This window comes from Lucilia cuprina, chromosome 6 (assembly GCF_022045245.1).
Source record: "Lucilia cuprina isolate Lc7/37 chromosome 6, ASM2204524v1, whole genome shotgun sequence".
Lineage (NCBI taxonomy): Eukaryota > Metazoa > Arthropoda > Insecta > Diptera > Calliphoridae > Lucilia > Lucilia cuprina.
Window position 1 is genome coordinate 60,505,022 of NC_060954.1, and position 22,190 is coordinate 60,527,211.

Genomic DNA, 22,190 nt, shown 5'->3' on the forward strand with positions numbered 1-22,190 from the left:
TCTGTTGTCTAGTCTATAGACTAGTCTGTTGTCTAGTCTATAGACTAGTCTGTTGTCTAGTCTATAGACTAGTCTGTTGTCTAGTCTATAGACTAGTCTGTTGTCTAGTCTATAGACTAGTCTGTTGTCTAGTCTATAGACTAGTCTGTTGTCTAGTCTATAGACTAGTCTGTTGTCTAGTCTATAGACTAGTCTGTTGTCTAGTCTATAGACTAGTCTGTTGTCTAGTCTATAGACTAGTCTGTTGTCTAGTCTATAGACTAGTCTATAGACTAGTCTGTTGCCTAGTCTGTTGTCTAGTCTATAGACTAGTCTGTTGTCTAGTCTATAGACTAGTCTGTTGTCTAGTCTATAGACTAGTCTGTTGTCTAGTCTATAGACTAGTCTGTTGTCTAGTCTATAGACTAGTCTGTTGTCTAGTCTATAGACTAGTCTGTTGTCTAGTCTATAGACTAGTCTGTTGTCTAGTCTATAGACTAGTCTGTTGTCTAGTCTATAGACTAGTCTGTTGTCTAGTCTATAGACTAGTCTGTTGTCTAGTCTATAGACTAGTCTGTTGTCTAGTCTATAGACTAGTCTGTAGTCTAGTCTATAGACTAGTCTGTTGTCTAGTCTATAGACTAGTCTGTTGTCTAGTCTATAGACTAGTCTGTTGTCTAGTCTATAGACTAGTCTGTTGTCTAGTCTATAGACTAGTCTGTTGTCTAGTCTATAGACTAGTCTGTTTTCTAGTCTATAGACTAGTCTGTTGTCTAGTCTATAGACTAGTCTGTTGTCTAGTCTATAGACTAGTCTGTTGTCTAGTCTATAGACTAGTCTGTTGTCTAGTCTATAGACTAGTCTGTTGTCTGTTGTCTAGTCTATAGACTAGTCTGTTGTCTAGTCTATAGACTAGTCTGTTGTCTAGTCTATAGACTAGTCTGTTGTCTAGTCTATAGACTAGTCTGTTGTCTAGTCTATAGACTAGTCTGTTGTCTAGTCTATAGACTAGTCTGTTGTCTAGTCTATAGACTAGTCTGTTGTCTAGTCTATAGACTAATCTGTTGTCTAGTCTATAGACTAATCTGTTGTCTAGTCTACATGCTAGTCAATAAGCTATTTTCTGATCTATTCTGTAAATAATAACTTACCTTTTTTTAAATTATTTAAATTTTTATTAATATTTCCTTGATTATCTGTAATATAAAGAAAAATCAACTGCGTGGGAGTCACACATTTGCGATTAACCAATTCCATTCTAGATTCCACTTTTATCGAAATAAACTTTCAACCAACATATAGTTTTCATTATAAACTATTGTTTTGCAATTTTTCCAACCACAAATGCCTTAAAGTGCGGCTTTTTATATAGTTTAAACACATTTTTTATTCATCTACAATTTTTTAAATTTTAGCTCTTTTTTAATGAGAATTTTAGCATGTTTAACTATATACTACATTTGTATTTACATAATTATTAAGATTTATAAAAGGAAATAAACAGAATTTTTAATAAAAAAATAGCAACGAACAAATTGGTATTTGAACGATACATGAACTTAATTACTGTAACATGTTTTTCTTACACCCGCCAAAATGTTGCTTATTTCATCGTCACGTCTGGGATCGAGTATTATCTCTCCTACACCCAAAACTCCAGAAGAATTTGGTATACTACCAAATATCTGTGGATGATGGCTGTGATGATGGTGGGGATGTGAATGAGCTGGATAGGGTGATGACTGAGCCAAAGAGGCGGTCAAAGGTGTGGCAGAGGCCTGTGTCATGAGACTCATTTGGGAGGCTGAATTGCCACCTTCATTTAGATGAGACATTTGTGTGGCAATCTGAGGACTATAATGGTTGTAATGAAGATAACTTTGATTTTGAGCCACCTGACCATAGACCCCGGCCTGTAGAGATGATTGTTGTAAAGGTAGAGTTAGTTGCAATGGAAATGACTGGCTGGCCAGGGAATAGGGTAGCTGACCATAGTAACTGCCTCCAGCTGATGAAGTTGACACTACCATGGGATTGAATGTATCATAGCCATCGTAATTGTGATTGGAATCGGGATATTTATTTTGTTTAGCATTTTTTAGTGCGTCTTCTTCATTGTTCATGCCACTAGAGTTATTTTCACTAGACATAGCAGCGTAATCACTGTCAGCAAACGGTGAAGTATGAGCTGCAGCTGTGGTAGTATAACGTAGGTAATCCTCGTATGCAGCATTGGAATTATAGGCATTAGGTGCTACCAAATAATCTCCCGCACAAGAGGTTTGGGACATGCGAACGTTTTCCAAGGAAAAATTCAAATCACTATGATGATGTGATGTCGTTTGATGCGTTGAGTAAGCGGCTGATCCTAAAGCTGAAGCATGACCACTGCCAGAACTCATGACATGACTGGCGTGTGTGTTTGAGTGCATTTTATCATCATCTAAACTCGATACTGGTGGATAGAAGGTGCCTTTTACCGAGTGACCATGATCTAATAGGCCACGACTGCTACAGGTAACATACATACCTCGGCCAGCTACCACTGACAGCGAAGTTGCAGCTAAGGGATATGCGGATCTAAGCGAGTCATTTTCTTTACATTTATCCAAATCCTTTTGAGATAACTTATGAGCAGATCCAGCATTTAATAATGAACGTGTTCGTGTTGAACCTTTAACCGCTTGTGCATTATTGGCAGATCTTGGACAACTTTTCTTATAAGAGGTTCCATTCGTTGTCTCTTCTGATGCCACACCAAAATTGTGTTGTAGTTCACTTCTTGCTGCCGCCTCACTGCTATGAGGTGTTGGGCAATTTAGGAAATCATTATTATCCGCCATATCTGGATTACTATAGCAATCCAATGAACTGGGTGAATAGTTGGGCCTTAAGGTTTGTTCATATAAAGCAGAGTTAGAGGGTGTATGCATGTGGGGTGTTGAGTTTCTTTGATGATTTGAATTCGTATCGAATGTTCCCGATGAGAGTGAGTTAGAGGGTGGGGTTGTTGATGTTTTTGCAGTTGATTGTTTGTTTGGCGATTGCGTTCCACTCACGCCATTTTGTTCCTTTCCTACACCATTCGTTTGTAATGTTCGTAATTTTGATTGTTTTCTTCGTCGTGGTCGATATTTATAGTTGGGATGTTCGGTCATATGTATAACACGTAGACGTTCAGCTTCCTCCACGTAGGGCCTACGATCTTGTGGTGTTAATGAACGCCATTTTTTGCCTGAAAGAATTTGTTCGTATAGGTGTATAATAATGTGTCTAAATCCTTTCTTGAAAAGATCTTGTAAATAAGAACAAAAGGTATTTAAGTTTTTTCCAACTCACCCAACATTTTACTTAGATCAGCATTATGTAGATCAGGATTTTCATCGGCCAACTTTTTGCGTTCAATTTTTGCCCAAACCATAAATGCATTCATGGGTCTACGTATTCTAGCTTCTTTGGCACATTTGGACTGATTGCTGCCGACAGCACGAAACTTGACTTCATTGACTAATTTATGGCGATCCAGGAAATTTCTATTCGCCGCACATATTTCACCTTTATAGTCATAGGCCCACATAGAACCATCCATTAAACTCGCACTACCCACCACACCACCAACATTTCCTCCGCCTCCACCACCTGAGCCACCGTATTCTTCAGTATCCGAAGACATGGCAACGGTCATCATATTGGGATGCGATAAATACTTATTCAACATAGTCGAAGAGGTACTGTTTGTGAGTAATGGTGACATATTTGAACCGAGTAAATGTTGGGCTGCAGATGACTGTGTTGGCGGTGGTGTTGAGCCCATATAAGAGTTTGATATTATCACCGAGTTGTGGCATTGGGAATTAAGAGATAATGAGGTGGCGGCTGCTACATCTATCAGGTGATCATTATCATAACTATTGTTATGGGTGGGTGTGGACGTTGAGGTCGAGTGATGAATGGCAGGAGAGTGTAAACTTGAAGAAGAATGTTCGCTACCATGGCGATATTGATAAGAAATTTCACTATTTGCTTCGTGTATCAAACGGCCGTCGGCCAGCAGATTTGTGTGATCATGTATATCTGCTGAACTATTATACTCGGGAGTGCGATTGATGGGTGAGTTATATTTTTTGGAGCTAAAAAAAAAGAAGAAATTTAAATTAGAGTTTAAACATATAACATCAGCTACTTAAAAATAATCGACATGTTTTAAATTTAAATAATTTTTTTTTTATAAAGTTTCTGTTTATTTAAAATGTCCCTGAACAGCAGCAACAAAAATTTATATAAAAAAAAACTCCAAGAGGAAGAGTTAAGAAAAAATTTTCTTAAAACCGTGGCAACTGACGACAGTTAACGATTTATAGGTTCACTAAATATATGTATTTAAAGTAGACATATTGACAGTTTATCCTTAAATATTGAAATTGAACGAGAAAAATTCTGAAACCAAAATAAAAAAATAAGTTTAATATTAAAACAAGAAACTTAAACCAAATTCAAGTGTCTTGGCTTAACTGTGCTATGCTTCTAGCACCGCCACCACCACCACCAACTAAACAACCAACCAACCAACCAACCAGCCAGCCAGCCAGAGTCATTGAGCAAAACCTTTAAACATATTTCTTATACTTCGGCTTTTGCTACTACTATTTAGTTCCTTAAATCGTTTCACTGGTTCGTTTGTTTATTCGTTCAAATGGGCTCATTTTAAATGTGCTAAAGATCGCCTGCTTTATGCAACTTGGCTACAGGAGTTCTATATTACATAGGAGTTTAGCATTTATGTACATATATATTTGTACAGCAGATATTTGTACTCCAACCATCCATGCAGGCAGGCATTCATGAGACGACTATTTGAAAGAGACAATTTTTGTGTGTGTGTTTCGGCGGCAGCAGCAGACGATATATTGGTTGGTTAAAAAGCAAAAATTCGCTTAACATTGGTTTTCGGTAGACACTGAACTCGTAAATGTAAATTGGGCGCGTGCAGCTATTGTCATCATCAAAGACTTAACCGCACCGCAATATTTGCCGATGACGACTATACATACACACAAACGTTTAAAGATATAACGAGTAAACAAACGATGTATCGATCGATCTACCGAAAATAAATATAAGTAAACCATAACAGAGAATTGGTATTACGTTTATTGGAGTTAGTAATGATGCCAGACAGGTTGAATAAAAAAATCTAGTATAAAAATATCATTGTATTGACGATCAATATTTCTTACGTCATTTCGTCGAATTTAGGTTTAAGGAATCTGAGGCATTCGGGAGACTTGTATAAGAATGCTTAGTTATCGGATCGTTTTTGGTCTAAGCACTTTCACAAAAAATAAAAAAATTGGAACTATTACACTAGACTATAGATAAGACCAAAAACCTGACTACACTACAAAGTAGACAATAGACTAGACTGTCTGAATATACTGCAGACTAGACTATTGTCTTGAATAGACTAGTTTATAGACTAGACTATATAGTAGACAATATACTGGACTAGACTATAGACTACACTATAGACTATATACTAGACAATAGACTGTTCTATATACTAGACTATAGGCTAGACTCGAGACTAGTCTGCAGACCAGACTATAGGCTATACTCAAGACTAGTCTACAGACCAGACTATATACTAGACAATATATTAGACTAGACAAAAGACTAGACTATGGATTAGACTAGACTATAAATTGGACTGTAGACTAAACTATTGACAGGACTATAGACTAGAATATAGTCTAGACTTTAGACTACACTATCTATCTATCTATCTATCTATCTATCTATCTATCTATCTATCTATCTATCTATCTATCTATCTATCTATCTATTTATCTATCTATCTATCTATCTATCTATCTATCTATCTATCTATCTATCTATCTATCTATCTATCTATCTATCTATCTATCTATCTATCTATATTGAATTGTCATTTAAAAAAAAATTGTATATCTGGCAACACTGGTCAAAGAAAAAAGCGGCAACTTTAAGCTTTTTAGTGATCAGCAGCGATCACCTACATCTAAAGGTACAAAAAAAACTATTTCTTATTTAAAGCGAGTAATACACAAATTTTATATTTTCTTCCTACATTTTAGTTATGCGCAAAGGACACAACAACTTTTCGACACTTTTCGCAGTAAAACGCTTTCTTGGAATTTCCCAAAATAACTAAAATAATATGCGAAATGTTGATGACGTTCGTGTATGCTGATGGGTCAGTTAAGTTAGTTTATATAGGATAAATGTTGATGAATAAATAGTATTTGGTATGTATTTCGGTATGCATACTCGACACATTTATTTGAAAATCTTCTCTCACTTACTCAGACACAGGCAGTTTAGTCAGACAACTCTTTGAAAAAGTTAATTATCTAAAGATTTTCACTTATAAAGCAAAATAGTTGTAGCTGGCAACCATTTGTTTGCTGTTCTTCGTGAACTTACTACTAGTTACAGACTATAGTGGAAACGTATCTATGGGTGAACACATTAATATTTATTGTGGTCATATTTGTACGTTCCAGTTAACTGGTAACTGTTGGTAATTTATTTAGAAATATATAAAATAAAAACAGAAGGATGTGAGCCAGAATTTGATAATTTATTGGGAGCTTTGTGACATTTTATTGCAAACATTTGTACGTGTGTTTATAAGCGATTTTTGGCTTAAGTACAGTGACTGTAAAAATGTTTCGTATAATCGTAATATAATACTACTTGTTTTCAAAATCAGATCATTTTACCGAATTAATGATAGTTGGCATATAATACATTGGTATATTTTGAGTTATCTGTTGTTACTTGATTAATAGAGATATCTGCAAATTATTAATCGAATTCATTAGATAATGTCCCACAGAAAACCCTCAGTAACACAGAGAAAATTAAATTCAAAAAAACTCAGAGTTCGAAATGTTGAATATAAACAATCTATAGACGTTCAATTTACCAAAACACTGTATACGATTATATATGATTAAGAATGTATTTATTTATGTGGTAGACCTTTTTGCCTGCCAGTTTCTTGGCATAATAATAAAACCAAGACAAGAGAAAAAGCGGAAAGTCGCAAAAAACGACAGTACCAGCAGTAACCGTAACACAACCAACCACTCAACAGTTTCTACTTACTGTAGTACTACGTGAAGTAAAATGAAAATGTACCCACAGTTAGGGCATCAACACTCAGCCACACTCACTGTCTCTATGTTCGTCTGTATGTTTGTTTATATGTATTTATGTATGTTGGCTGATTTAAAATAGGGCACCGCGCTACTGCATAATGTGACATACAACAAAAATCGCACATAAATATTTACTACATACTAAAAACATACATACAAACATACAAACAGTGGAATACTATATGCACAAGAACAACAACTGCTATAACTAAGACCATGTTTACTTGAGGATTTGTATATTCAATGAGAGATCATTGAAAGCTTAACCGAACAGTAGTAGTGGTCGTATAAGCAGCTCCCAAAAACATTTGACTAGTAAAAGCCAGTTAGAAGGCATAAGTTTTTAACGTTAAGCCAAGCACAAAGTCGGTAAATTTTTTCTTTCAAGCCGTAAAATGTCAACATTTTTAAGAAATGTTGCATATTCTAAATCTGGTCCAGCAAAACAGAATATCAATACAACGTCATGGTCTTAAGTTGTTTGGTTTTAAGTTTTGTTTTTCGTTGGTTATTTAGCAGTAGTGTGAAAGAATGCGAATGTTTTGAAAAATTTACATTAATATTCTAGGAAGTTTGAAAAGTTTTTGAAGACAGGTTAACAACAGTTGAAAAAGTCAAAAGCTTTTCTGAGGGATTAATCTGCTCTGAAATTGTTTACATTTAAGAACTGCAATAGATAAATAGAAAACTTGATCGAAAAAATTCAAGACTCCAATCTATCTATTTATTTATCTATCTATCTATCTATCTATCTATCTATCTATCTATCTATCTATCTATCTATCTATCTATCTATCTATCTATCTATCTATCTATCTATCTATCTATCTATCTATCTATCTATCTATCTATCTATCTATCTATCGAAATGATAACTTTAAATCTCTGTTTCTTTAAATATACAGCAAACGGCCTAAACATTTACCTTAACTAGCCATGTTGTCGGCCTGTTTCAGAGTTGGATTCTGTATTATTTGTTTTTTTTTAACTTTTTTTATTTTGATACAAAAAACGGACGACCATATTTCCATGCGGCATGCAGTCATTGTATACCGACCATGTGTTGTTGGTTGGCCCACCTTTTATACAAACTGAGAGAATAAACACCAACATAAAAGTCCATAAGAAATCATACTTGGACTTGTGCATATATAACGTAGTATTAACTATTTACTTAGTACGTATGTAGTATGCGATTAACATAGTTATCTACATTTATATACGAGGGGAAATTTTAAAGATTTTTAAATGAAAAGCATGGTCAGTTTTTTCCACAAATTCAGGCAAAAGCAGGAATATAACCTTATAAGTATCAACTATTCAATATTCGTTTTCTAAATGAGAGATCAAAAGATCTCTTCTAGATTTTACAATGTATGAGTTATAGAACTTAGATATTTAAATCACTTTTATGATAGTCCTCGTACAAAAAAAGTCACTTTTTGTATAAGTTTGCTCTACTACTTTAGTTTGTTGCACAAACAATTACAAACATACAGACATTTAATATTCCAACATATACTTGTATTATCGTAGGAAAAAAAACATAAACATTTAACATTATTGGTAGGAGACATCAAGATGCCACACTTTATGGCACATATAAGAAGAAGAAAAAACGAAAACAACCAAAGCAGCAGCAGCTTCATCATCATTTCTAAACTACTCTGTAACGTACAAGACCACTTGGATGACAAAAACTAAAAGCAAAATGGTTTTGCTTATGAAGGAGCTCTTTTCCATTTTTTTTTATTTTGCTACAGTTTTGTAAAGAACCGGTAGAAAAGTGTCAAGGCTTTAGCATATTTCATGAGAAGTGGCTTTAACACGTCCCTTTTTACTTTCCGATTCGTTAGTACGAACGCTAAGTACAAACGTATAAACTTGTATTTTTTTATGCAAGTACTCAAGTACGTATTTATAAGTAAAAAAAACAAGTTCGAGTTGAGATTTTAAAGTATTGAAACTCTTAACTATTCTTACGGAAGTGTATGTTAGTTTGTTTAAGCCCTAAGATTAATTCTTGCAGCGCAATGCATTGCATTGCACCATATTCAAACACATCATGCCACCACATACGAGTATATTGCAACATTTAAGAAAAAAAGCAACAACAACAACTTACAAACAAACAAACATACTTTATGCATTTGCAATATACAGTGGCAAAAGATTTATATCATCTCCAATAATGGCATTTGTTTTCGAGTTGAGTTTTTCTTGTTGTTGTTGTTGTTGTTTTTGTTTTGCTTTTTAATTTTTGCAACGTTTGTTACTTTTTGTCATTATTTTTAAGCCAGAATAAATAAATTTCAATAATTGGAACGATTCGTTTAAAATATGATAAAAATGTCGATTGCTATTTATAAATATTGATACAATTTACAAAACATTAATATGAGTTTTTGTGTTACGTGTGTTATTTATGTACATTTATCGGTTGTTAGTAGTTGCTGGTATTTATTTCTCATTATTTCACTCTTAAATTTGGTTTAATTTAGATTCCCGTTTTCTTTATTTCTTTTTAAATGGTTATAATTCAAAAAATAGAAAATTTTGATATTTTTTATAAATTTGAAAAAGTACATTGAAATTATTTAAACTGATTAAATTTTTAAATATTTTAAACTTATTTTTTATTTCTCATTCCTCTTTTTACACGCGTTTAAAGAGCACCTCTTTAAAGAACCAGGACTGGTCCAAAACTTATCTAAATATTTGGAAAAAAAACATACTCCATTTAACATTGTGATGTCCTATGTGAGGATCATGTAATCCATTACATCAGAAAAATTCCAACAATTAATATCATATGTTATTATCAAAATAATATATTTGATCCGAAACTCCTATAATGTAATGATAGTAGTTTTTTACTTTCCTAAGTGTATCATTTATCTACTCCAATGAGTTCTACTTAACAAAATTTAGTCTAGGAACTTTTACATTGATAATGAGCAATGTCAATCCAATCAATCAAATTTAGAATGAAAAATAACTTATTACAGATATTTATTCAATAAAAGCGGTCGTATTGTTATCGTTATATAAACCAAAATATTAAATTATCAAAATTTATTGTATTTACGATAAAGTTTCATAACATCAACGAAACATGTTGTTATCACCTTTCACGCACAAAACTAATCCTCTGGATTTATTATGGATATGACTTCACGACACATTTTATTTTTAACGTATATTGATCATTTTAGATGAAAAATGGAAAAATTGTTTTCAAAGGATATCGCAGGATATTATTCTTTTTAGCATGTAGTGACATCAAATTCTAAAAAACAACTTATTTTTCTTTGGAAATAACCATTTACTGTAGCTGTGTACTCAAAATCGGAAAAAACGGTGTCTCGTATACGAAAAAGAGTTTTATTATGAATAAAAAATCGTTAAATTAATGATTTTATTGCTTTATTAATGTTGAAAAAGATTCATTAATTTGATATCTTTCTTTCATTATGTTGACATAATTAAAAATTATATTTTACATTGTTGAAGTTATAACAGATCGACTGTGAAGAAAAAACATTCGGTTGATACAGCTGTCGCTGAGTTTACAATTTTTGTCTGAGTATGACTCCAGTATTTCGGACTATTCAGTTATCGCAAAAATTATATTTTACATTGTAAAAATGTTCCCCCCCTCCGGGGCATGTTATCTTGGTGAAGCCTTCACCTTGGTGTTATTGCAATCCCGGGGTATAGAGGTGTTTTCAAACCCTCAGTCTGACCGGGACTATAAATTGGTACATTCTACTGCGTGGCTTAGTCCTTGCATAGATTGAAAGAGGTCAAACCAGAGTACAGAATAATCTGGTACTGCGGGTGGCCAGTTGCCCACAGAACTATGTCTTGTCACAGTTAGTTGAGGCTGTGGTTTAAACCCAAATTCGTGGTAAGTGTAAGTTAAAAGTAGGTTAAAAGACTGATGTAAGGTGAAGTCAATATTTCGAAATAAGTTCGGTGATGTTGCCGAACGTTGGAAATGAGTTGGTATTAATTGAATGTGGGGTACGGCGGCCCTAACCCACGAGTCTACCAATGATAAATGTATCGTATGTTTTTCTCTCATGAATGTGTCGTTTAAATGAGATGTGTGCTGGGTTGTCTGATAATGGATGAAAGGTATCATATACCATTAAATTTTCCTTCCTTGTCCAGATATGATTCAAAGTATACTCTGTTCATATCAGAATTGCCACAGTGTAAGTAAGAACAAAGTCCTCGGCTTCGTACTTCGATCCACCGGATTCGTACTTCGATCGGTTACGTCTCTAGGTGCTGTTGCCGAATCAACAGAGGCCATCCCATCTGCGTAGTTGTAAACGGAAAGTACCATCGTGAGATATGGCAACATGCCACCGTAACTGTCTGTCAAAACTTTGAGTATAATATTACGGATGGAATCGCCTAAACGTAATATGAAATAAAACAATCACACACTGAGGAAAAAATAAGGATGTAAAATTGGCTATCTTCATGTTTTCAAATAATTAAAAAAATACAAGGAAGTCGCATTACATCAGGGATTTATTTTTATGTAATGATGTTATGATGTTTAAAGATTCAATATTAAAGATAACTTAAAAAGAAAAAGTACGCACAAGGTTTACATGGACACATAGACGGACAGACTGACGGTCATAGCTAAATGTACTCAGAACACTGACACTGAGCCAATGGGTATACTTTAAGCAAAGTATAGAACCAATATTTGTGTGTGTTACAAATATCAGCACAATACGCTCCCCATTAAAGTGTTGTAGGGTATAATTATCACAATGCCGCAAGATGTAAGCTGCGCTGTCTCCGAATCTGTGTTATATTACATCAGAATTACCAGATATCTCAGCATAAATTTTAAATAAAAAATAACCTTTTGGGCAAAACATCTCAGACATGACAAAAAACAGGGACCTTTTATTTCTAAAATGTATGTGGATTTCTCGAAAACCAAATGTGATGGAGAAAATCTGAGCTCAAATTTATGTATTAAGACTATGTTGGTCATTTTAATAAATAAATCTTTATATAATAATGACATTATTATTATTTTTCATATATTAGTTCTACTTCAGTATATTTTTATTGCATCAATTCATACCCAGCTAGCATTTTTTGATATCACTTTCGAGTCATCTATGAAACTTCTGCACGATTAAAATTATCACATATGCGCTCGTTTTCTGATCAAAAATATTTCATTATCTCAACTTTTGATCAATTCCGACTCATTTTTGAATATTTTTCGAGACATTTGGGAGTCGAAGTACTGGCAGTTTTTGAACCTTTTCCCAATCAATTTTTAGGTTTGTTAAAAATAAATACAATAATATAGGAAACAGTTTTTGATCGTACGACTGAACGAAATATAATTACAAAATGAATATATAAACAATCATAATTCAAACACTAGGATGATCAATTTATGATAGCTACTATACATTTTGTTATTGTTTCTTTCATATAAACAATTTTCGATAATATACCAGGAACATCTTTGAATCATTTTTTAAGCGCGCAACATTTTGATCACTTTTCGATCATCAAAAGGAGTCAAAAATGTAACTGGTTACATACTATGTGTGTATGTATGTACTTTTTAAACATTACAATTTTATTAATTTAAAAATTTATTTGTTCAATATTCACTTTACAACTCTATTAAAACTTATTTTAAACATTAAATAGTTTAATGTCAAAATTTATCAAATTAATGTCACATTAACAAACTGATGGAATTTATTTTTTTTTTTTCATTCACAAAAGTTAGAAAACAATAGCAAAGTGCAAAAATTCCTAAATAATGTAGAAGATAAAAACAACAAAAAGAAAAACAAAAAAACAAGTCGTTTCATATTGTGTTGACAACCAACTGCGAGACACAATATTAACACCAATTTGTCTTATAATTTGTTACTCATCTTTACACAATGTAACAGCAGCAACATCCAGCATCCATTCCTAAACAAACAGTCACACACACACGCACGCAAACATCTTCAGTTACATACCAGTTACAACAATTTCCTCTCACATAGATACAGACATCATCCACATGAACAAAAGTATTTGTATCGAGTTATAACGGAAACCATTTTGATATTTGTTGTGTGTTGGGGGTGTGTCCATAATCAAAGCATAATATGGTTCTAGTTGCACTTCATTGGCTGTTTTGGGGCCGACTGGTTGTTTGGTAAGTGAGTGAGTGTGATTTTTAAATTGATTTTTGTTTGCGCCATAAGTTCAGATTGTTTACATACGGTAACGATGAAAAACCAGTCATTCTGGTATCCAAGATACAAAATGTGGAAATGTACAAAAAAAAGCAAAAAAATACAAGACCATATAGAGACTTAAGATGCATCAGCCAGCAATAGCCATTAGCACTACTCGCACACGGGCACACACACTTATGTACATATTCATGACTTACAAAAAGCAATGATGCTGGTGATACCCAATAGTTTTTCTAAGGAATCAATGTATCCCATTCATTTCCAAATGTAAGCCATTAGTTACTTTACTGTTTCCCAGTTAAGTAAAAAGGAGGTTTATCGTCACTTTTGTAGCCTTATATTGGAGTTATTTTGCCACAGGAGACAATTATTTACTTTTGAAAGGTTTGTAAACTTACAAACCTTTTAAAGGTAAATTATAAAATCTACAGTTTGTAACTACCACTCCGAACTGCAGGGTGCTAATCATGACGTTAGTGTTGGTGGCAAACAAAATTTTATATGTATGTTGTATACTAAAGACCTAAATTATATTTAGATGACCATAACGTTGCACGTGCAGGCTTTTTAATATTGGACAGAAACTACTTAAGACTACATTTCATATAAAATAAGAGACACCTTTGGCGCCAGACTTTTAACAACCAATAAGCAGCATCCATTATTTAAACAGCAACTCAACATCTCAAATATACATACATATATGCAAAAGATTTAAAGATACATACTTGAAGTCTTTAAAGTGTGCGTATTGTATTTACAACATTCTGCAATATGTATTGTATTTCAAAAATTTAAATATTATGAAAGAATAATTAAGAACTACAAGCGTTAATTGGAGCGATATATAAGGATCTGAAATAAAATTCGATTTTTAGTGGGAAATATGGGTGATCACATCTTTTCACTATTTTCTCGATTGGAGCGCTATTTAAGGGTTTACAGCCGATTTTAAGATTCTTATAGAAAAATCGATTTTTGGTGGGAAATATGAATGTTCACAGATTTTCACTATTTTCTCGATTAGAGCGTTATTTAAGCATTTACAGCCGATTTTAAGTTTATTATAGAAAAATCGATTTTTGGTGGGAAATATAAGTGATCACAGATTTTCATTATTTTCTCGATTGGAGCATTATTTAAGGACTTACGTCCGATTTTAAGTTTCTTAATAAAAATCGTTTTTTGGTGCGAAATATGAATGATCACAAATTTTTATTATTTTCTCGATTGGAGTGTTATTTAAGGATTTACAGCCGATTTTAAGTTTCTTATATAAAAATCGATTTTTGGTGGGAAATATAAATGATCACAGATTTTCACTATTTTCTCGATTGGAGCGTTATTTAAGGATTAATAGACGATTTTAAGTTTCTTATAGAAAAATCGATTTTTGGTGAAAAATATGAGTGATCACAGATTTTCACTATTTTCTCTATTGGAGCGTTATTTAAGGATTTATAGCCGATTTTATGTTTCTTATAAAAAATCAATTTTTAGTGAAAAATATGAGTGATCGCAGATTTTCACTATTTTCTCGATTGGAGCGTTACTTAAGGATTTACAGCTGATTTTAAGTTTTTTTTATAGAAAAATCGATTTTTGTTTGGAAATATGAGTGATCACAGATTTTCACTATTTTCTCTATTGGAGCATTATTTAAGGATTTATAGTCGATTTTAAGTTTCTTATACAAAAATCGATTTTTGGTGGGAAATGTGGATGATCATAGATTTTCACTATTTTCTCAATGGAGCATTATTTAAGGACTTACAGCCGATTTTAAATTTCTTATAGAAAAATCGATTTTTGGTGGGAAATATGAGTAATCACAGTTTTTCACTATTTTATCGATTGGAGCGTTATTTAAGGATTTACATTCGATTTTAAGTTTCTTATATAAAAATCAATTTTTGGTGGGAAATATGAGTGATCACAAATTTTCACTATTTTCTCGATTAGAGCGTTATTTAAGGATTTACAGCCGATTTGAAGTTTTTTTAAGTTTCTTATATAAATATTGCTTTATAGTGCGAGTTAATTGACTCGTTTTTAAAGATTTCTTTATAATATTATGTATTTCATATAAAAATCTTGAAAGTTAATTTAAAATAAAGTACACAAAAACTGCAAGTAATTGCATAGTGTTGCAATAGAGAAACAATTTTGTATCAATTTGGAAGAAAATGCTGTTTAGTGCATTCATTGTTCTTAAGTTAATTTTTTTAAATGCAGTACGTGTGAGAACTTACATTGCTGCGTAAGTATCTAAACAAATTTATGCAGCAAAATTGGGATTAAACTTTTTGACTGTTTGGTGTTCGCTTTAAAAAATCTTTCTATAAATAACTGAACTTAACAAAACATTTCAAAATGCCCAACATCAACAGCTTTAGGTGGTAGGTGTACTTGTACATTGTTCCCCAGTGTAATGTTGCTGTTGTTGTATATAAAATACTACTTTCTGGTAGTCTTGGAGAAACACATAGACGACGATATTGTTGTTGTTGTTCTTGCTTTGACTGGGGTTACGAATAAATTTTCTCTTCAATTTTTTTTCTTCTTTTTTTTTCTAATGGCAACGCAGTAGACCCAATTCTCACAGCACCACATACTTAGTTAAGATGTAAATAATAATAAAATAAAAAAACGTAAGAAAAAAACATAATAATAATGAAAATATAAAGAAAAAGACAAGATCGTACCCAAGAAAATAATAACGACGACGACAACAACGTCTTTACGGTCGTATACGACAAGAAAAACAGTCAGTCACCGGCAAGTAGTAGTTCAGATCATGAAATAAAAAAAAATAGTAAATTAATGTATTTATCATTTACTACACGAACCATGACATACATACGCTTTATAAATATGTATAGATGTATCTTTAAGTATGTTTTACGAAGGTATATACATGTTTCTATGTTTATTTAATTTTAAGAAGGTGTATATTTGTCTTATACCCTATAGTACCTACTATATATTTGTTACACTCAAAGAAAAAAAAATATAATAATTTATGAGTTCATAACTGCCCTCTCGAAAGTCGCATGCCAAAAGTCTGCATGACATGTAAATATAACTTTCAAAATCTTTATTTTATATTCGAAATTGTATAAAATTAGAATGAACAAGCAAGGTCTGGTAATTAAATTTAAATAAAAAATGTCCCGTTTTGAAGCCGAACATCCCGACGTTTGATGGTTTGACCCAGTTAATGGACCAAGCTCTCAATAGCTACCTCAGTAGGACTATTAAGTTCATATATCACTTTTACACATCCGCCATTTTCACAGTGAATCAATTGCTATTACTACTAGAATATCTTACTGATTAGCCCTGACAAAAACTGATCAATTTTAAAAACTGACTCCGAAATGGACTCTCTATTGCCGTGTTAAAATGTCAAATGCAATTCATATACATTTTTTGAACTAAATACATCGCCGATAAAACGATTAACAAACTTTGAAATTATACATTGTCCAAGATCAATTTTTTCTAGCCTAGTCAAGTTTTTAGTCTATTCTAAAGTCCTGTCTATGGTCTAGACAATAGTCTAGTCTGTAGTTTAGTTCATTGTCTAGTCTATAGTCTTGTCAAGATCATTGTCTAATCTATAGTCTAGTCTAGATCATAGTGTAATCTATAGTCTATTCAATAGTGTGGTCTTTAGTCTAGTCTATATTCTTGTGTAATGTCTAATCTATAGTCTAGTCTATAGTGTAGTCTATAGTCTAGTCTATAGTCTAGTCTATAGTCTACTCTATAGTAGTCTATAGTCTAGTCTATAGTCTAGTCTATAGTCTAGTCTATAGTCTAGTCTATAGTCTAGTCTATAGTCTAGTCTATAGTCTAGTCTATAGTCTAGTCTATAGTCTAGTCTATAGTCTAGTCTATAGTCTAGTCTATAGTCTAGTCTATAGTCTAGTCTATAGTCTAGTCTATAGTCTAGTCTATAGTCTAGTCTATAGTCTAGTCTATAGTCTAGTCTATAGTTTAGTCCATAGTATAAGCTATAGTTTAGTCTATAGTATAGGCTATAGTTTAGTCTATAGTCTAGTCTATAGTTAAGTCTATAGTCTAGTCTTAAGTCTATAGTATAGGCTATAGTATATTCTATAGTCTATAGAACCGTTTTACCCTACTTTAATATTGTTGGAAAGGTATTAAGTGTTTGCGCAGATGTTTCTAACACCTAAACATAATGGTGCTACGCCCTAGTTAAAGGATATTATTTGTCTCGGAATTTGTCTCAAAACCTGATCAAATTGTAATCGAACTCCAGGATACAGTTTTTCCTTAATCCCATAGATTTTCGTTTAAATCAGTTTCTTTTTTCGTATAACCTTTGCCCCGCCTTCTCGGTTCCTTACAGGCAGTAGTTCTTGTTCTAAAATCCGCCATAGTTTTAGATTTTTTTAGCTGGATCATTTCATTATTTGCATCGCGACACGAAATTTATTAGATAGTGTGATAGCTAGAAATATCTGTGTAAAAATGATTAAAATTACGATTTAACGATAAAATCTGACTGCTTGTAGTCAAATGTACTTGACTGTATTTAGCTTATTTTTAAATCTATCGTACTGTGCTGTTTTTTTACCTTAAAGTGCGGCTTGCTGTTTTATTTATATTATTTTTGTATTTTTTTTAAGTGAAGTTTTTATAGTCATAATGTTGTTACTGTATTTTAGTGGTGTTGTTGTAGTTTTTGTACCTTTTTAATTATATCCAAGTAAAGCGTAGATACATATCTTTTAGATAATAAACATAATAAATAGATATTGAGCTTTAAATGTATATGTATGTGAATATGTGTGCATTTGATATTAAATAAAAACAGACAAATTTAGAAATAAATTCAATGTTTGTATGAAGGCATCGAAATATGCATTTGATCTAAGATACATACATATATACATAGTATATGCAATTACAGGTTTGTTTTTAGAATGGATTTAATAAGTTTTTACACACAAACATACATATGTACGTACATAACAGAATGCAGAATAGATTATTTAGATTTTATTAAGCAATAAATTCTAGTTATTTATATTTTTTTTAAAGGAATGTTGTTACACGTTAATTCTCTATTAGTGTTTTTATTTAGAAGTCAAATCTGTTGCCCTATTTATATTAAAAAAAGGTGTTTTTGCAAAAAATACTTTCTTAAAATGTTACTTGTAATACAACCTTATTAATAGGCAGTTTTACAAATTTTATTTAGTGAAAGTAAATATTTTTATTTATAATTTCCTCCGAAAAAGTCAGAAAAATAAATATGATTTATTATTTACGAGTTTCTACCGCTCTCATACATCATTATTCAAACATAATCATGTTTACTTATGAAAATATGGCGTTAGTTAAATAGTATTTCACCATTCCGTCAATTAGACTAAACACTAAACTAGATTAAAGAATAGACTATAGAACATACTGTAGACGAAATTGTAGACTAGATTATTGACTATAAACTACTCTTTAACCTGAATGTAAAATAGATTATAGACTAAAGATTAAAGTTTGCTCTAGTCTAGACTGAACTATATATTAGACTGTAGACTAGACTATAGACGAGACTATAGACGAGACTATAGACTAGGCTATAGACTAAACTAGACTATAAACTAGACTATAGACTAGACTATAGACTAGACTATAGACTAGACTATAGACTAGACTATAGACTAGACTATAGACTAGACTATAGACTAGACTATAGACTAGACTATAGACTAGACTATAGACTAGACTATAGACTAGACTATAGACTAGACTATAGACTAGACTATAGACTAGACTATAGACTAGACTATAGACTAGACTATAGACTAGACTATAGACTAGACTATAGACATGACTAATGACCTTTAATTAAATGGACTGGAGTGTATAAATGTTTGACTATACATAAGTAATAATAAAATTAAATTAAGTAAAAACAAAAAATAGTATAAATAAATACACTATCATGGGAAAAATGTAAATATTGTATTACTTGTAATTTGTTAGTAGATGTTGTTGTTGCTGCTGCTGTTGATGATGTGGATGTTCGTGATCATATGAGGGTTCCATTTTACGTCGTCGTTGTTAACGTTGACTTTGCAACGGTATATGTAGTAGTGATGGACGGCTGGTAGTGGTAGTGATGGTTGTGGCGGTGGTAGTGGTGGTGACAGCAATAGCAGCGTAAATAATAAAAAATAATGAAAACTTTAAGACAAAATATGGAAAACTTTGTTTAAAATAACAATTTTCTTTGTCAGTTTTACCCTCTTCAACTTTTGTTGTTTCGTTTTCTTGGTATTTTAGTTTGTTTTCTTTGATTCGTTGTTGTTGCTGTTGTTGTTGTTTTTTATAAGTTGGTTGTAATGTTAATAATGATGTTGATAAAATTGTTGTTGTTGCAATAGTTAAAGATGATGATAATGATGATGGTGGTTGTTGTAGTTGCTGTTGTCGTTGTAGGTGTATTAGGGCCAAAAGCATTTTGTTCAATGTTGCATTTTTCCGTTAGATTTCCTTTCCAACAACAAACTACGAAAATTCAACAAGTGTTTTCCACCGTTCCACACACACACACACACGCTGTGTTGTATTAACCAACACGCACACTGTAGTAAAAGAAAATGTATCACAATCACAAATGTGGGGAGTATCTAGAGCTCTTTATTTATTTTTCTTATTTTTTTCTCACAATTCATATTTTTTGTTATTTTTTTTTATTTCAAAACACTATTTGAAAAGAAAATCTTGTATTTAGTTTTTTCTTTTAATTTTCTTATTTTTTTGTTGTTTTTTACCAACATAAATGATCGAGTTTTATATTTTTAAATTTCCCTGCTTGTAAATAATTATTTAAAATTTTGTTTTCACAATTTAATTTCTTTGAATGAAATTTTTTTCTTATTTTAGCACAATTTGTAGATTTTTTTGAAGACGATTTTTATATGTTTTTATAATAGTTGATCTTTGTACACAATTTAATTCTTAAAGTTATTCTGAAAATATTGATATGTTTTTATTTTTTTAACTTTTTCCAGAGTCTAAATTCTTCCCTTAAATAGGTAAAAGTTAATTACAGTTTTCAGAGTTCTATATCAATCTTTAAACTGACACAACTAATATCTGAAGAATCTTTGAGGGTTTTGAATTAAATAACCATTTTCAAAATAAGCTAATATTTTGTAAACTATAGGTACTCGACTAGTAGAATGTGCGTAGTAACTTTTCCAACGAAATCGTGAGCAGCTCACTATGAAAATGATGGAGCTGTAAAAGCTATATTTCGTAAATTCATTACAATTTCTTTCGAAACCGATACGACCGACAAGTTTATTATATGTGAAATCTTAGAAGTAATCAATCGGGTCTTTCAAGCCAAAATCTTGCGACTGTAAGCCGCAGTGTTAAATATGAGTAAAATTGGTTTGAAAATAAGGTTACGATGTATTGAATCGAGTTTCCCAAGATATAAGCAACCAATGACCACTTATAAATGATAAAGATAACTCGGACATTTCGTTTCAAAAAAAAAAAAAAAAAAACGATGTCAAATGGCACACAGCCCTCGAAATAGTGATAATATAATGATCGCATAACTTCGCAAAATTCAGCTCAGAATTGATCTCAACGATCATGCAATTTTACACCTTTAGCTTTTTTCTCCGTAGAGAGTCTTTATAGAGCCAATCGAATCGTCTAAAACCTTAAATCACAAAATTCGCGAAGTGATTAACAAAATATTCCTCCATTTTAATTGCCAATAAATCCATGCATTCGAAAATGACAGTTACTCTAACGTCTAACCACCTGGTTAGCTATAAATCTCCTTTATTCTTTGCAAACAAGAATAAAGTTAGTCGTTGCTTTAGTGTCCCTTTTTGTAAGCAAGAGCACAGATATTCGTCAATTTACTGTGCCCAAGTAATATAGAGAGTAAGTACTTAAGAAAACTTAAGCCTTTAGGTTTATTGCTATGTATTAATTACTTTAAACTAAAATTTTCACGATTTTCGTCCAAACCACTATTTTAAACAGTTTTTCCAACGTTGGGTTTTATTCGTCATTTACGTCACGTATTTACTCTTTGTAAATGAGAGCAAAAACAGTCGTAAGCGAGAGCACAGACATACATATGTCAATTTTCTATCCCCAAGTAATTTAAAAAGTAGACATTTAAGAAAACTTAAGCTAAAGTAATCAATATATAATAATGAACCTTTATCATATTTTGATTACTTTACAACTGTCTCTTTGTAATCTATGAAGTGACGAATGACTTCTTCCTAGAACAAGCACATGTTCAAATAGCTAGTCATCTGACTATCAGTTAATTAGTTAGTTTGATAGGAGGATCTATCGAGATAGTTGTGTACTCAATAACTAGTCCCTCAAGAGAGAATCGAACCATCTCCGGTCTACCAGACTAGAATTCTAGCAACTAACCTAAAGTAGGCAATCTGACTAATAATATCGGATAATACCAAGATATTTCTATTAAAATTTTTCGGCAATTGATAGGTTTGTCATGAAACTTAATATTTTTGCGAAAAAAAACTCGGTACAATTAAAAAGGTGTAGGAAATAATGGAAATTTGGCGCTAAAAGAGTTTAATCCTATATAACGTAACTTTGCCGACCTAAAAACGATAAATCAAATAAGGATTTTAAAAGAATTACACCTTTAAATAACTAAAACTTGCTTTTTTGTCAAAAATAAATATTTCTTTTTTAATAATTA

The 22,190-nt window shown here is 32.0% G+C and overlaps 1 protein-coding gene across 1 annotated transcript; it reads right to left on the reverse strand.

Annotated features, from left to right (window-relative positions):
• Positions 1-988: 988 nt before the first annotated feature.
• On the reverse strand, positions 989-19,759 carry LOC111689654 (putative transcription factor SOX-15). The gene is made up of 3 exons (XM_046955298.1): positions 19,446-19,759; positions 3,319-4,109; positions 989-3,214 (listed from the first exon to the last, which is right to left on the reverse strand). Exons 1-3 carry the CDS (start codon positions 19,520-19,522, stop codon positions 1,539-1,541), a joined length of 2,544 nt encoding a protein of 847 aa, XP_046811254.1. The 5' UTR covers positions 19,523-19,759; the 3' UTR covers positions 989-1,538.
• Positions 19,760-22,190: the final 2,431 nt, after the last annotated feature.

Coding starts and splice junctions, on each gene's coding strand:
- LOC111689654 (XM_046955298.1), bottom strand. CDS start 19,522: ATGGAACCCTCATATGATCACGAACATCCACATCATCAACAGCAGCAG. Junction 4,110..19,445: donor CATCTACTAACAAATTACAA/GTAATACAATAT, acceptor CTTTTTTTTTAG/CTCCAAAAAATATAACTCAC. Junction 3,215..3,318: donor TGATCTAAGTAAAATGTTGG/GTGAGTTGGAAA, acceptor AAATTCTTTCAG/GCAAAAAATGGCGTTCATTA.